General features: G+C 46.2%; 1 protein-coding gene across 2 annotated transcripts in view; it reads left to right on the forward strand.

Moving 5' to 3' along the window:
• LOC146037071 (diacylglycerol kinase eta-like) overlaps positions 1–16207 on the forward strand; it is a 130476-nt gene extending 114269 nt beyond the window's left edge. The window contains exons 21-30 of one of the 2 annotated variants that reach the window (XM_083160979.1): positions 293–400; positions 515–628; positions 956–1090; positions 3836–4002; positions 5271–5388; positions 6386–6472; positions 10960–11079; positions 11985–12093; positions 13529–13659; positions 14109–16207. In XM_083160979.1, coding sequence (XP_083017105.1) covers positions 293–400; positions 515–628; positions 956–1090; positions 3836–4002; positions 5271–5388; positions 6386–6472; positions 10960–11079; positions 11985–12093; positions 13529–13659; positions 14109–14186 — 1167 coding nt within the window. In that variant the 3' untranslated portion in view covers positions 14187–16207. The remainder of the gene's footprint in view (positions 1–292; positions 401–514; positions 629–955; positions 1091–3835; positions 4003–5270; positions 5389–6385; positions 6473–10959; positions 11080–11984; positions 12094–13528; positions 13660–14108) is intronic. The other variant, XM_083160980.1, reaches the window with a different exon arrangement.
• Positions 16208–16702: the final 495 nt, after the last annotated feature.

Genomic DNA, 16702 nt, shown 5'->3' on the forward strand with positions numbered 1-16702 from the left:
CCACAGTAGTAAGGACCCTTAAACATTATTCCTGCTCGGTAGTAGTGCCTATTTCACATTATGCCCACAATTGTAGTGCCCCTCACATATTATGCCAACATCAGTAGTGCCCCTTATGCATCATGCACTTTGTGTATGTTTATCATAATTAACTTTTTTTGTAAACGATAAACAGCTTCAAGGTTCACACCTTCCTTGGAGCCATGAACATGGCGCAGAAGCCCCTGCTTGTTATAAATGTACGCAGTATGTTTATATGCTTTGGAAATGTAGATGTTACTTGCTCTTTCAGTGCGATGGGGTGACCATCTCCCTGCCCAGTCTGCAGGGCATCGCAGTTCTAAACATTCCGAGCTATGCTGGGGGCATTAACTTCTGGGGAGGAACCAAAGAGGACAATGTAAGTGATGACCGAGCATACAACTGCCCCATTAAATGTCCCAAAAATAAATCTATATGGCTCATATTCTATCTATATGGTAAGCTATTCCTTTGTCTTATTTGCATGCTGCAGAATTTCGGGGCCCCTTCTTTTGATGACAAGAAGCTAGAAGTGGTAGCTGTGTTTGGTAGCATTCAGATGGCAATGTCTCGCGTCATCAACCTGCAACACCACCGTATCGCCCAGGTAATATACATCAGCACCACTAAATCTTATACAGATATTAAACATATTCAAATGAGCTTTTCAGAATAAAATGTATTAGAGATACAATATAGGGAAGCATTTCTGACTGTAAGCCTATCAGGAGCAGAGCAGAGTGCAAGGATTCACTTGGATCCTTTATTGATTAATTACCAAAGACAGCGTCCGGCACTTATAGTTTGCCCTGACATATATTTTATATTAGTATTAGTCATAATAAGATAATGAAAACAATTACTTTTCCTGTCCCATTTGCTGCATTCAGCCACACTTTCATAATGGTCCCATTCATGTGTTTTCTATTATCAGTGCCGTGTAGTAAAGATCACTATCCTGGGAGAGGAAGGGGTGCCAGTACAAGTGGACGGAGAAGCTTGGGTACAACCCCCTGGAATTCTGAAGATCCAACACAAGAACCGAGCTCAGATGCTTACAAGGGACAGGGTGTGTTCAGGGGCAATAGGATGGAGAATTCGTTTATAACACCCATAAATACTATTATTCCCAAACTAAAGGTCTCTAAGACTGTATAGTCCAAGGCCGATGTTCTCTCCTAGGTTCAGCTGGGATGGTAACCACATCTCGATCACAAAGCCCTTCCTTATACAAGACCAGTGATAACTGTGATCCCCAACTAGTAATGTGCCGGAACGCCATGGGATAAATGTCACAGCATAGGACCTGCAGGCACTGGCGGGATCCCTGCAAGTCCGCCCAATGTTTTAAAGTACAGTAGCATTCATTTAATAGGCAAATCCAATTTGGATTTTCATTTAAAAAGTTTGGTACTTTAAAGCATTGGACAGACCCACTAGGAGCCCAACGATGCCTAGAATTCGCAGGCTGTTACCTTTTCTCCATGTCTCTTACTGGGATTGGCTTCTTACACCCTGCCTCAGTTACCATGTCAGCGCATCCTGGGCTTGGCCGTACACTAGACCAGGGGTGACCAAACCGGTTCTCTAGATCAGCGGTTCTCAAACTGTGGGTCCTGACCCCAAGGTGGGTCCCGCTCCCCCCCCCTCCCAAATTACTCACAATAGCGGTCACTTCACCGATCACACATGTGGTGGCCATTCAGTAGTAACTTGCTGGGGTCCTGTAATATTTTTTATTGTCTGATGGGGTCCCAGAGCAAAATAGTTGGAGCACCCCTGCTCTAGATCTGCAACGTGTTCCAAATCACCTGGTGCACAGCTGTAGTCATTACTAACTGTCACATTTTCGAACCTGCTGCATCATTCCTACTATAGATCCATAGGTTGCCTGAAGGACATGAACTGTAGATAGATCTTGAGGACAGGTTTGGTCACCGATGCACTAGACCAACTGTCATCCAACTATCCAAATAGTCAGTGGGTTGGACGGAAAATCTGGTACTGTATGGGAGAAAATGACTACAGCTATAGCACCATGTCTGACTGACAGTACAGCTACAGCACCATGTCTGACTGACAGTACAGCTACAGCACCATGTCTGACTGACAGTACAACCACAGGACCTTGTCTGACTGACAGTACAGCTACAGGACCTTGTCTGACTGACAGTACAGCTACAGCACCTTGTCTGACTGACAGTACAGCTACAGCACCTTGTCTGACTGACAGTACAGCTACAGCACCTTGTCTGACTGACAGTACAGCTACAGCACCTTGTCTGACTGACAGTACAACCACAGGACCTTGTCTGACTGACAGTACAGCTACAGCACCTTGTCTGACTGACAGTACAACCACAGGACCTTGTCTGACTGACAGTACAGCTACAGCACCATGTCTGAATGACAGTACAGCTACAGCACCTTGTCTGACTGACAGCACAGCTACAGCACCTTGTCTGACTGACAGTACAGCTACAGCACCATGTCTGACTGACAGTACAACCACAGGACCTTGTCTGACTGACAGTACAGCTACAGCACCATGTCCAGGGGCGTAACTATAGCACCGCAGCCCCCGCCACCGCGGGGGGGCGCTGTGCATGTGGGGGCGCCGGGGGCTGCGGTGCTATAGTTACCTACCCCCCAATCCCCCACAGACTTACGTATCTTGCTGGTCCCGGCGGCTCCGTTCTTATGATGAGGACCACAACAAAATGGCCGCCCCCATATAGCAAACAGTTCTCTGAAACTGTCTGCTGTACGGGGGCGGCCATTTTGTGGTGGTCCTCAGCAGATGAATGAACGGACGGAGCCGCCGGGACCAGCGCATAAGGTAAGACTGCGGGGGAGGGGGTTAGCATAGGCGGCGGGGGGGGGGGTGTGCTCGACGGGGCGGCGGCGGGGGTACAGCTACAGGACCTCGTCTGACTGACAGTACAGCTACAGCACCTTGTCTGACTGACAGTACAGCTACAGCACCTTATCTGACTGACAGTACAGCTACAGGACCTCGTCTGACTGACAGTACAGCTACAGGACCTCGTCTGACTGACAGTGCAGCTACAGGACCTCGTCTGACTGACAGTACAGCTACAGGACCTTATCTGACTGACAGTACAGCTACAGGAACTTGTCTGACTGACAGTACAGCTACAGCACCTTGTCTGACTGACAGTACAGCTACAGCACCTTGATTTTTTTTCTCCATCCAACCGACTAGTTGAATGGTTGGCTGAACATTGGGCCCTTAAGCAGAATGAAATCCCAATCCTGTTACCTGGTAGTAAAGTGGCTGTTAATAGGCATTTGGGGTACAGCAGTCATTGTCTTTGCACTTGGTTCTGGCAGGTATTTGGGGTACGGCAGTCATTGTCTTTGCACTTGGTTCTGGCAGACATTTGGGGTACGGCAGTCATTGTCTTTGCACTTGGTTCTGGCAGACATTTGGGGTACAGCAGTCATTGTCTTTGTACTTGGTTCTGGCAGACATTTGGGGTACAGCAGTCATTGTCTTTGCACTTGGTTCTGGCAGACATTTGGGGTACAGCAGTCATTGTCTTTGCACTTGGTTCTGGCAGACATTTGGGGTACAGCAGTCATTGTCTTTGTACTTGGTTCTGGCAGACATTTGGGGTACAGCAGTCATTGTCTTTGCACTTGGTTCTGGCAGGCATTTGGGGTACGGCAGTCATTGTCTTTGCACTTGGTTCTGGCAGACATTTGGGGTACAGCAGTCATTGTCTTTGCACTTGGTTCTGGCAGGTATTTGGGGTACAGCAGTCATTGTCTTTGCACTTGGTTCTGGCAGGCATTTGAGAGCACCCTGAAATCATGGGAGGACAAAAGAAAAGGTGAGAATTATAGGGCTATGCCCCGCCCACGTCTTCATTCCCAGCAATCCATGGAGTATCTGACTGAGGAGGAGGTCACCCAGCTGCAGCAGCTCGCACACTCTGCAGAGCAACTCATCAGCAGGTAAAGTGTATTTCAGGTAGGCTCCATGATCACATAAGTGATATCGATGTATTAGGGAAGACAGTATGTAGTTCGAGAGGGCTTAGATCGACACATGAAATAGGTCGACAGGGTCGGTCGGTCGACACAAACACTAGTTTGACAATGACAAGGCGGCGGGTTATTTTATTTTATTTATTTTTTTTTCGTTTTTTTCCGTGTCTGTGTCACCATAAGTCAATATGGACATCAGTGTAGCGCATCCCCTCACATTGCTCGGTGCCCTCGGCACTATTCTATTCTCTCTCCACGCCCTAGGGGTATGAAATACCGCCTGCTTTTGAATTTTTTTTTTAATCATGTTGACCTTCCCATTGTTGATCTAATGCTCGAGTCGACCGTCCAACCCTGTCTGACGACCTGTTTCACACGTCGACCTAAGTGTGTCGACCTTCATACTGTCAACCTAGCGACCATATCCCATCATAACATCTGTCGCATCGCTTACTGGTAACGAGAGCTTACAGTATGTGGTGCTTACCAGCTATTGGTGGGATAACGGCGGTCAGGTGGGTGGCACAGGGGAATGCCTGGCATTTTATAGGCATCCCCATGACAACGATGGCCGTTCCCATGGGTACGCGGGCGGGTCGATACCTGGCGGGGGTGGGCAGCTGACGTTCTCGGAGCCACACACCACAAATATATTTCAGGCCATACCTACATATTTGATAGCGGGAAAAATCATTTGATGGTCGGCTCCAGTACGAATAGATGTTTATGCTAAACATCGATTTGCATTGTGGCGGGGATGTTGGCACGGGGTCAGCCATTCGCTCGCCCGGCAGTCTGCGTCAGAGGGCTCGCTAAACAGCAATAAAATGGAGAGTGATAAACAACCAACCAATCAGCTCCTGTCTGACATTTTTCAAAACCAGCCTGTGACATGTCAGACAGGAGCTGATTGGCTGGCTGCTTATCACTCTCCATTTTATCACTTTTGAAGCTTAGTGCATCTGCCCTTAAGTCATTCTCAGGTGTAAATTTAATAAAGCTTCTAGAAATAAAAAGAGGTGATGTTGCCATAGCAACCAATCAGATTCTGTCCGTCATCTAGAATATAATAGACAGATTCTGACCTGTTGCTACGGGCAACATCACCTCTTTATTTTTAGAAGCTTTAGTGACTGTACTTCTCGGTCTGCGGCTTCCCGCTCCCCCATGACTGGTGTCGTGTGCGCCCAGCCTTGGTTATATGTGTGATCCTGATGATGTTCCTCCTCACACAGAATCCGGGATGCAGCCAAAACCCACAAGGCCATAGAACAAGAATTGGCCCATGCTGTGAATGGCAGCTTTGGGGTCCTGAACGAGGCCTTCTCCAACAAATCCAACAATTCCGCTGAGGTGAGAGACTATATAAATGCAGAAAATAATCTATATGTCAGGATTGTAAATTCTGTATCCTTATTATACCCAGTCATCTACAGCAGGAATACCAACTTCTTACTGGGTTGGTCATTTGCAGATCTGCCAGTCCCTTCCTGTTGTGTTCAGGGCCACCGATGGGGGGCGGGTACAGTTTACCCATGCCTGTCAGGGGGTTCGGGGTCCGAGCACACACACACAATTTTTTTTTCCATTTATTTGGCCAGCGGGACAGGTGAGCGCTGAGTCAGGCTAGGAGGAGGGGGGGGGGGGGAGCGGTGAGTCCTCCCGGCGGGCTGTGTGCCTGACAGTGTCCAGTACACTCACTTCTCAAGGACACGCCGGTCAGACCACCGCTGCGGGTCTGTATCTCCACTCTGCAGCTGCCACCAGCTCTGGCCGGGTCATGGAGACAAATGTACATCAATGAGCATAATTAGCTTTATAACCCCGCTTCAGGCAATGAGCAAGTAATCTCCCCCAGGCAACAAGCAAGTAATCTCCCCCAGGCAATGAACATGTAAAGTCCCAGAGGCAATGAGCATATAAACTCCCCCAGGCAATGAGCATGTTAACTTCCCCAGGCAACGAACGTGTAAACCCCTAGCAATGAGCATGTAAAACTTCCCCTGTCATTGTCAGAAACCTCTGTCAACGAGCATTTAACTCCTGGCAGCAAGCATGTAGGTAAGCTTTCATAAGCGCAATTCACATACAGGTAACATCCATTCGCCGAAGGCGCACGCATATGTAAGGTGTATGCTGGGAAGGAAATGGCTGACTGCCCGTCCTTCACCCGCATCACTGCCTCATCAGAATGAGAACGCAGAGCCGGCCCTCCATCCCCGCAGTGAACGACCTGGCCAGTGTGTAACTCGCCAAAGCCGTACAAGTGAATAATATCCTTGGGTAGCTTCCTAAATACTAACCCTACACATAATTATTTATTAATACAATTGTATTTCTGTATTCGCAGTTGTTGAGTAGAAATTCTGCTGTAGATGTGGCCATTAGTGTCAAGGCGCTGTACACGGAGACTCGCGCCTTCATGGGAAGCAAGCAGGTAGGTGTCTGACAACGCCGTCATACTAAGGGCTGTATTATAGATTCTACTGTACATGTACAAACATAAAATGTGACAGCAGAAAATGTCAGTCGGACCAGTTCGGTCTTCCACTACATGTTTTTCTAATACCCCTTTCACACCAGCCTAATTTCCCAGGTTGGGCCCAGGAACAACCCACGACTAAATTGGAGCAGGGTTGTTCCCGGGTTGAACCCGGGGACCTGGCCGGTGTGAAAGGGGTAGGGGGTACTTACCCCGGTTGCCGGTACTCGGTTTGCTGTCAGGCCGGGGATCCACACAGGCGGCAGCGCAATGACAGGACAGGCGGTGGATGAAGATGACGTGACGCAGCTCTCCGGCGCCCTCACTGCTGCCAGAGAGCTGCGTCATCTACACCAACCGTCTGACCTGTCATCTGCGCCCGTCGCCTGTGTGGAGCCTGCGCCGAGGACCAGCAACCGGGAATGAGTACTCACCGCCAGACGGCCTCTTGCCCGCCTCCTGACAGCCTCCTCCCACCTCCTTCCCGCCCCTTCACACACCAGAAAATGCAGGTACTTTTCTGGTGTGAAAGGGGCCAACCTGGGTCCCTGCATTTTCTGGTATGAAAGGGGTCAATTTTCTGTGTTTTCATAGGGTGGAGGTCAGATGAGAGGGTCCATGTACACACTGTGGGCCTGATTCTGGTTCACTTGCAAAAGCAAATTCACTCTCTTATGGACAAAACCATGTGCACTGCAGGTGGGGCAGATGTAACATGTGCAGAGAGAGTTAGAGTTGGGTGAGTTATTTTGTTTCTGTGCAGGGTAAATACTGTCTGCTTTATTTTTACACTGCACTATAGATATCAGTTTGAAGTACACACACCACCCAAATCTAACTCTCTCTGCACATGTTACATCTGCCCGACCTGCAGTGCACATGGTTTTGTCCATTAGAGAGTAATTGTGCCTTTCTGAGTGAATCAGAATCAGTGCAGTGCACATGGGGGGAGCGATTCATTCAGAATGATCCCCCATGTGCACTGCACTGATTCTGATTCGCACGGGGGAGCAATGTTTTCCATGTACACATGCGCATATTGATGTATGAACATGTGCAGGGTCCCTGGGCGAACGGACACGGCGATTTGTATAGTCGCCGAACCGTTGGCATGGGACAGTGCGGGGCGGGGGGCGGCAATGATGGGCTGTGCCCATGGGAATGCCCAGCGTTTCCATGGTAATTCAGCGATGGTGTGGGGGGGGCGAGCAGCTTTCGTTGACAACGCCGATGTCAGCTGTCCCTGTCTTCCCATACAGGGAGCATGCAGATATAAGACACCAGAGAAGGTCTTAGATCCGCGTGCACTGGAGGAAGCATTCGATGGTCTGCGTGTTCTCGTTGACAATTCTCTATTGTGAATGCGTGAATCACTGGGAAAATGGCCGCTGCACCGTTTCCAAGTGATTTCTGCAGCAGGCGCAGCATCGGCGCGGGACCTAAACATTCAAGACTTTCTCGAAATCAATATCTGTCTCACACAATTGGCAGCTTTATTATTTATTTATTGGGTTTATTTAATAGATATTTATATAGTGCAAACGTCTTCACAGAGAATACTTGGACATGCTCATCGGTCCGGTTATGATATAGGGGGTTGACAGTGTCTAGGACGTCAAACTAATCTACTAGGGTTCTATGAAGAGGTTAGCAAAAACCTTGATAATGGAAATGCTGTAGATGTGATTTTCCTAGATTTCGCTAAAGCATTTGATACTGTCCCACACAAGAGATTGATTAATAAAATGGAGAACCTATTGGGTGAAAATATCTGCAGATGGGTAGGGAATTGGCTATGTCATAGAGAACAAAGAGTGGTTGTGAATGGTGCCGTATCAGATATGATACCGGTACTAAGTGGAGTGCCCCAGGGTTCGGTTTTGGGGCCCATTCTGTTTAACATTTTTATTAACGATATTGGGATAGGGTTACTCAGCAATGTATCCATCTTTGCGGACGATACAAAACTTAGCAAAGTCATCAAATCATCAGAAGATGTCACCATGCTTCAAAATTATCTTGCAATTCTAGATGAGTGGGCAAAAAAATGGAAGATGTGGTTCAATGTAGATAAATGTAAGGTTATGCACCTTGGGAGACACAACCAGTGTGCAAGTTACAACCTTAGCGGAGAGGAACTGGGTAATTCCATACTTGAAAAGGATCTAGGAGTCCAAATAGACAGCAAACTGGGATGTAGTGCCCATTGTAATGTAGCTACAAAAAAGGCCAACAAAATTCTGGCATGTATTAAGAGGGGAATGGAAACTAGGGACTCGAGGGTAATTATGCCACTATATAAAGCATTGGTGAGACCTCACCTCGAGTACGGAGTACAGTTCTGGGCCCCACACTATAAAAAGGACATCAAAGAATTAGAAAACATCCAAAGGCGAGCAACAAAGCTTATTAGGGGAATGGAGAATTTAAGCTACGGGGAGAGATTAAGCAATTTGGGACTATTTACATTAGAAAAGAGACGTTTAAGGGGGGCCATGCTCAACATGTACAAGTATATCAGGGGCCAATATAAGGAACTGTCACGGACCCTCTTTTCTATTAGAAAGGAATCTAGGACGCGAGGGCATGAGTATAGATTAGAAGAAAAAAGATTTCATTCAGCTAGTAGAAAGAATGGTACTCTTTACCTAGCACGGCGCCCACGATTTTGATCGTGGGCATCGCAGGTAAAAAAATCGCGGGCATCGCGGCCATTGAATGCACTAAAAATCGGGTGCGACGCGACCGACGCGATGCCCGCGATTTCCCATAGGGAACAATGTAAAATTTCTCAATTGACCCGATTTTACTGTTCAATGCCTCAATTGACCCGATTTTTCCATAGGAATCAATGTTAAATGGACCACAGAGGCCAAATAGCCACCCTGAAGTGTGAAATGGCCCCCACAATTGGTAACGCCACCCCACGATCAACGTGAACCCGAAGCGTGGCGAGCGCAGCGAGCCCGCGAGGGGCGGCGTTACGCGTCCTACGACCTTTTCATACCCCCACTATCCACGTCGGCGTGGAGTTGAGAATAGAATAGTGTGGCGAGCGCAGCGAGCCCGAAGCGTGGCGAGCCCCGCGAGGGGACGCGGATACCTTCACAGGTAAACGCGTCCCTTCGCGGGCTTCACAGGTATCCGCGTCCCCTCGCGGGGCTCGCTGCGCTCGTCACGCTTCGGGCTCGCTGCGCTCGCCACACTATTCTATTCTCAACTCCACGCCGACGTGGATAGTGGGGGTATGAAAAGGTCGTACGACGCGTACCGCCGCCCCTCGCGGGCTCGCTGCGCTCGCCACGCTTCGGGTTCACGTTGATCGTGGGGTGGCGTTAACAATTGTGGGGGCCATTTCACACTTCAGGGTGGGTATTTGGCCTCTGTGAGCCATTTAACATTGTTTCCTATGGAAAAATCGTGTCAATTGAGGCATTGAACAGTAAAATCGGGTCAATTGAGAAATTTAACATTGTTCCCTATGAGAAATCGCGGGCATCGCGTCGGTCGCGTCGCACCCGATTTTTTAGTGCATTCAATGCCCGCGATAACCACGATGGGCGCCGTGCTAGGTAAAGAGTACCGAAAGAATTTCTTTACGGTCAGAACAGTCAAACTCTGGAACTCTCTTCCCAGAGAGGTGGTAACGGCTGGCTCATTAAATGCGTTCAAGGCAAAGTTGGACAAACATTTACTGGAGAAAAACATCCATGGGTACAAATAAGAAATATAAATTGTCTGTAAAATACCAGAACCTACCAAATCAGCAATGGATATCTATACCAGGTTGAACTAGATGGACGCAAGTCTTTTTTCAGCCTTACCTACTATGTAACCTTGGGGGTTATTCTAGTTCATTCTTTCTGACAAAATCCTTCTTAGATGGACAAAACCATGTGCACTGCAGGTGGGGCAGATGTAACATGTGCAGAGAGAGATAGATTTAGGTGGGGTTTTTCTTCAAAGTGAGATCTATATTGCAGTGTAAAATCATGCAGTCAGTATTTTCCCTGCACAGAAACAAAATAACTCACCCAAATCTAATTCTATCTGCACATTTTACATCTGCCCCCCTGCAGTGCACATGGTTTTGTCCATCTAAGAAGGATTTTGACAGAAAGAATGAACTAGAATAAACCCCCATGTAACCTAAAAATGGTGAACATAATAATGAAATGCATTGAGGGATGACAAAACGTTAGTTACTGTTTTCATGTAGGTCAGGCATGGCCAAACTGCGGCCCTCCAGCTGTTGTGACACTACACATCCCAGCATGCCTTGCCATAGTTTTAGCATTCCCTAATAGCAAAACTGTGGCAAGGCATGATGGGACTTGTAGTTTCACAGCAGCTGGAGGGTGGTGTGTGTGTACCTGTGAATCTATGCAATGGCCTCATTGTTGTATTTTTCCTCCTTGTGTTTGTATCCTTGGTGTGAATAGCACTGGGACTCTCCTCAGGAGGAGGAGGGGCTACTCTGCGCTCTCAATGCCGTGAGTCACGACCTGCTGAAAATGTCTGACGTCCATTGGATCAGCCACATCATTAAACCAGCTGAAGAGGTACGGGATTGGTGTAGCACTGAGTCAATTCAGCAATCTATATGCATGCAGAGATGTTGTCAGCGGGACCGCCATAAGTAGGGACTGTCACCAGGCATAGTGGGGGAGGCTGCCGCTACCTCTTACCAGAGGCGGATCTATCATTGGTGCAGCAGGCGCATTGCACCGGGGCCCCAGAGAACTTAAGGTTATGTAAACTTGGCCCTTGTTTACATCACAATCCAGGAAATTCCTGCGACCTACCGCATTGTGAGCTTCTGGTGGCCTTCCGATTGGGCGGAGCTCAGGCAACATGCGCACTCTGCCCTTGGGCCCTTATTCTGGTTGACTCGCAAGGCTGCGCATTTCGCAGCCTTGTGAGTCCACCAAACGCCGCCCGCATGGCCGCCCGTCCCCCCTCAAGGTCCCCCGCATGCATGCAAATGGATGCATTACATAAACAACCATTCACAGCTTTGCGTGCGCGGACAAAATCATTCAATGGTCGCCGACAACAGAACAATTTTGCAAGCGCTCGCAGATCTGAGACACCAATCTACATCAGCTGACGTCAGCGGCCCGCCCCGTACCCACGTTATAGGGGAACACCCATGAAATGCGCGGGGGCGTTCCCATGGGCACATCCTCCAGCCCGCACTGTTGTGCGCGAAAACCCGGCGAATAATCTCGAACACAGTGTGGAAATTAGAATAACCCCCTTGGTCCACACAGAATCGTCATCACCTCCACCTGCACATGCTATGCACTTGGACAATAACAGTAAAGGGTATCTTTCGTGCATCTTTCGTGCATCTTACGTTATGGGGCACTGCTGCCTGGCTGTTCTTTGGAAGCTTGCACTACATATTATATATAGTTACAATGTTAATATTAGTAACAGCGGAAATGCCTTTGTCTCCTCTTAGGAAAGCGTTGGCGAGACCAGCAAAGGAAGCTTCAAACTCAGAATTATTTCAAAACCAAGAAAGGAAAAAGAAAAGTGTCAAAAGCAGAAATCCAACAGTTCCCTAACAGGTAATTACCAGGTTCCGTAGCTATAAAGGATGTGCATAAAACACCATCAAACCAGAGGAGAGAGGGATCGCGCGAGTGTAAACCACCGACCATCGGGGATGATTTCGGACATGAGCGATTAGGTCCCCATTGGGACTTGTGATGAGGAATAGAAGTGGACAATATCTTGGTGTCTCCTATGTTAGTGGGGGACAAGAGAAGTGAGAAATATGGATTAATGTCCGACACAGTGACGTAGATTATAAAGTAGTACATGTGATATACTTTCATTTGCTGGGGGTCAGAGTACATTAGTCGCACAGGTCATTTAAGGGATTCACACTCACCACAATTACTTAATATTTACACTTTTTTTTTTCATTAAACAAACTTTCAATAACAAAAGTACTTACCCAGGGTTCAAACTCATGACCTTCTATATTGCAGTCAGATACCTTGCTATTTGCTCCTAATTTGGTTAAATTGGGTATTGAACCCTGCATGGTATTGCTATGAGTATACCTCTCAGCCGCGGATTCACAGTATATATATGTATATGTATTTTTATAGCTTTTACAACTATTTGTTTTCATTTTCATCTCCATATGTTAATCTGTTCCCACTGGCCCATTAGATGATGGCGGTGATGACCAGGCTGTGCCCCAGCTGCCCCCAGTGTCAGCTGCTTGTCCTGGACCAGTACTGCAGCGAGCACCTGGCTGTCAGTGGCAGATGTGTTCTTCTCATGGAGTGGACCGGAACCCCCACTGGTCTCCTGATTACTCTATACCAGGCATGTCCAACGTTGGCCCTCCAGATGTTGTGAAACTACACATCCCAGCATGCTTTGCCACAGTTTTGCTATTAGAGAATGCTAAAACTATTGCAAAGCATGCTGGGATGTGTAGTTTCAAAACATATGGAGGGCCAACGTTGGACATGCCTGCTCTATACCCTTGACAGCTAACCCTAACACTCCAGTTGCTGTTGAACTACACATCCCAGCAAGCTCTGCTTCAATTTTGCTATTTGGCCATGCTAAATCTGATGCAAAGCATGCTGGGATGCCAAGGCCCTATACAGTGTCTGCGGACATGCAGTATTCGGCCCAAAGCAGAAGAACCTTCTAAAATTGCACTAATTGGGTCAAAATGTCTATAGCTAGAATGATGGAAGAGTGTGTGGCCTTGTTACCATGTAGTCACAGGGGGCCAGTGTGCAGACGTGTCTCAGCCCTTGTTTGGTAGACCGGGCTGGAATACCGGTCCGCATTCTGGTGTATACTTGCTACAGTTCAGGCCTGTGGTTTATGCTAAGGCTCAGAGAACTTTTTTAGCAAAGCTTTATTGCTTGATGTCTCATCCCCAGATCTTTTTCTCTCATTTGTTCCGTTTATCTCGTTTGTGTGTGTTCATTTATTCTATTCTCTCTCTCTCTCCCCTCATCTCTCTGCTAGTGGATAAATGGGGCACGGAGGAAGTGGCAGCCTGGCTTGACGTTTTGGGTTTGGGGGAATACAAGGACATTTTTATCCGCCATGATATCCAGGGCTCAGAGCTGGTGTTACTGGAAAGGAGAGATCTCAAGGTACCCTGCGAGGGGTCTTACACCCGCTTCAGCCACTGTCTCCTTTCCACATCATCAACTCATGATCATTTATGTCTCGTATGAAGCGAAACAAATCCATATCATCTTCCCTGATGTACTGTGTGAAATCAGCGGGTTTATGTTCTATAGAAGTGTCAGGGGGAAGTTTACCAAGATGGGAGTTCTATGGGCAACCAATCAGAAGCTACTTATTTATTTCGCACCTTCTAGAAGATAATAGACAGTATCCGATTGGTTGCCAATAGCAACATCACATATGAAACAGAACTTCCATCTTAGTAAACTTTTCCCTCAGTCTTATTTAATATTTCTTCCAAAGATCACAAATTCTAGTTTTTTTCCACCTCATATACACATTTCCAGTACTATGTACAATACAGCTGTCACACTCTGCATATTTATAATATCATACTTGCTTTACTTTGTAGGATTTGGGAATAGCCAAGGTTGGCCATATGAAGAGGATTCTACAGGGTATTAAAGACATCACCAGTCCCACGCAGTAACATAGAGCTTTCACTTAACTGGAGACTAATATTATATGGAGCATTGCATATCAAACATACATCCCAAAATGACGTTATTAGCACTTCATTTAGCTTCATCGTGAAGATTGCTCTTGTTGAACCAAAAGAACTGTTGAGTGGACGCGTCTCCTAACCAGCTCTCTGATGAAAGACCTCACAATCTATTTAGGGAGTGTGGCGACAAGTCTCTCACCATGAGCCTGTTTTCCTGAGGAATGTTGGGACACCTAACTTCAAGTATCTCCAGGCCTCGTTTCTCCATGGCTAGTATTTTTCTTGGATGGTGGCTTAACATTAGCTGCTATGACTCAGGATTCCACGCTAACGTCAGGCTTTACTGATATATCTTGGGTTTAGGTGTAGCACGTTTCATATACAACAGTGATATGCGATTCCCAAAGCTATTCCGCCTCTCCATAGGGTACCTGAATGTGATATACCGCTGTCATTCTCCTTGTTTTCAGAACCTAAACATTTCCCCCTGCTGGATGTGGCACCATTTCTCGTCTTTCTCCAGGAACTTAAATGATCTAAAAAAAAAATGCTGCACGTCGTGTAAAGAAATGATAAAATATATATATATATACTTCTATTTAATTTTATGAAGCTGTGACTCGTCTTGTGGGCGTAGGACCTACAGCCTTTGATCTTACAATGTCATAGTGAATGTACAGGTAATTGAAGCAATATATATATCGGTGGAGTATTGTTTTTTTGGAGTGTCTTGTGAATGGCTGATGTATTTACCCTCCTACCTTGTAATTGGTCTCCCATTAGTACCGGGCATATTAATGATTTAAAGCTCTCTCACGTGGATGTTTATTGCACCATTTCATTAACAGCTTTATTTAAAGTGTGTCCTCCTGTGTCCTCCCCTTTACAAAATCTATTTGTGGGGAGACTGACATGGCTGTTGCTGCAGGATAGTGCCCAGTGGGTTGAACACATTTAAATTTCAGCACTTATTCCCGAGGAAAGGGTTACATCGCTATACCCTCTAAACCAGAAATGGGGAAACTTCGGCCCTCCAGCTGTTATTGAACTATACATCCAACAGTTTAGCATAGCCAAACAGCAAAACTGTAGCAGGGCATGCTGGGATGTGTAGTTCAACAACAGCTGGAGGGGCCAAAGGCGCCCCATCCCTGGGTTACATGATCGTAGCCTTCCTTCCACATATGTTATGCCAAAAGAACGAGCGTTGGGAATTATATATGCTCCAAATCCTCTCTGTTCTGTACATAACATCCCATGTGTCTGTGGTTGCCATGGTAATCATATGACGCTACGTGGTTATTGAGTGAATGATATTAGACGGAAAAAAAACCTAAATTTTCCATAAGTGCAGCTTTAAGAGAAAATACAGAATATTCCAAAGTGATTTCTTTCTTGGATATAAATTACCAATATTAACAAGAGGCTTTGGAGTTTTGTATATAGATCTATATACATGTTTTGATCTATTTTACAAGCAAAACCTGAGCAGCAGCTAAGTAAGCCCATAGTATTGTAATTAGTAATCACCGAGGAAAAAATGATTCTATAGTAAAATGAATAAATTCATAAAATAACTTTTTATTTGTAAATGACGGAAATCCGTAACCCAATGTTGCATACAGTACGTGTATTTAAAATGTTTATTTACTTCTGGTTGTGACTTGTTACATAGATTCCATTATTTTTATAGCAATTTTTGCTACACTGTGTTTTATTTTATTGATACATTTCACATCCCGGCGACGTAGTTGTCCGTTGCTTTATTCCGGTTTTTAACGTAACGTCATACCTACAGCACACTTGCAGGAGCAATCATTATTGTACTGTGTACACTTACTAGAATAGCACACGCTTGTTACAAGTAAAGCAGATTTGTGTAATTTATTTTTTTCATTGAAAGTAAAGTTATGTTTTTCTGCAGATGTTTACGTCATGGTTTATATTGTTGAAAACACTGAAGCATGAAGAAAGAAAAGAAAATAAAAGCATTTTGTTTTCCTTTATGTAGTGACTGGCAAACGTTTCTTATAGCGCAGGATAGATCGGAATATATTGGCTTTAATGGGGTTTTCAGAAGTTCAGATTATTTATAGATTTGATTATGTCTGTGTGTGCAGCTTCAGCAAAAATCAGCGCTACGGAGGAGGATTCAGGTCGGCTCGGTAAGATGCGAAGGTCGCAAATAGAAAACGATTTATGAGCACATTTACCCCCACTCACAATAGCACAATCCTGCTTTTTAAGGTTTAGAAAATTAGCACATAAATGCTTTAGGGACTGGAAGTCACTCAACTGTACACCTGGGCATGAGGGGTGTGGCTAAACTTAAATCTACATTTTTGTGGGCTACATGCAAAATTAGACAGTATTTGCCCTGCAGGCATATAAAATAAATGTCTGTGCACACCTTGCATTGCAACAGGGTTGGTTCTGGTAGTTACTGGCCTTTTTCTGCTCACATCCAACTTAGCATCAAGACCTTCAACAAGTAACTCATA

Source organism: Crinia signifera, chromosome 9 (genome assembly GCF_055691185.1).
Source record: "Crinia signifera chromosome 9, ASM5569118v1, whole genome shotgun sequence".
NCBI lineage: Eukaryota > Metazoa > Chordata > Amphibia > Anura > Myobatrachidae > Crinia > Crinia signifera.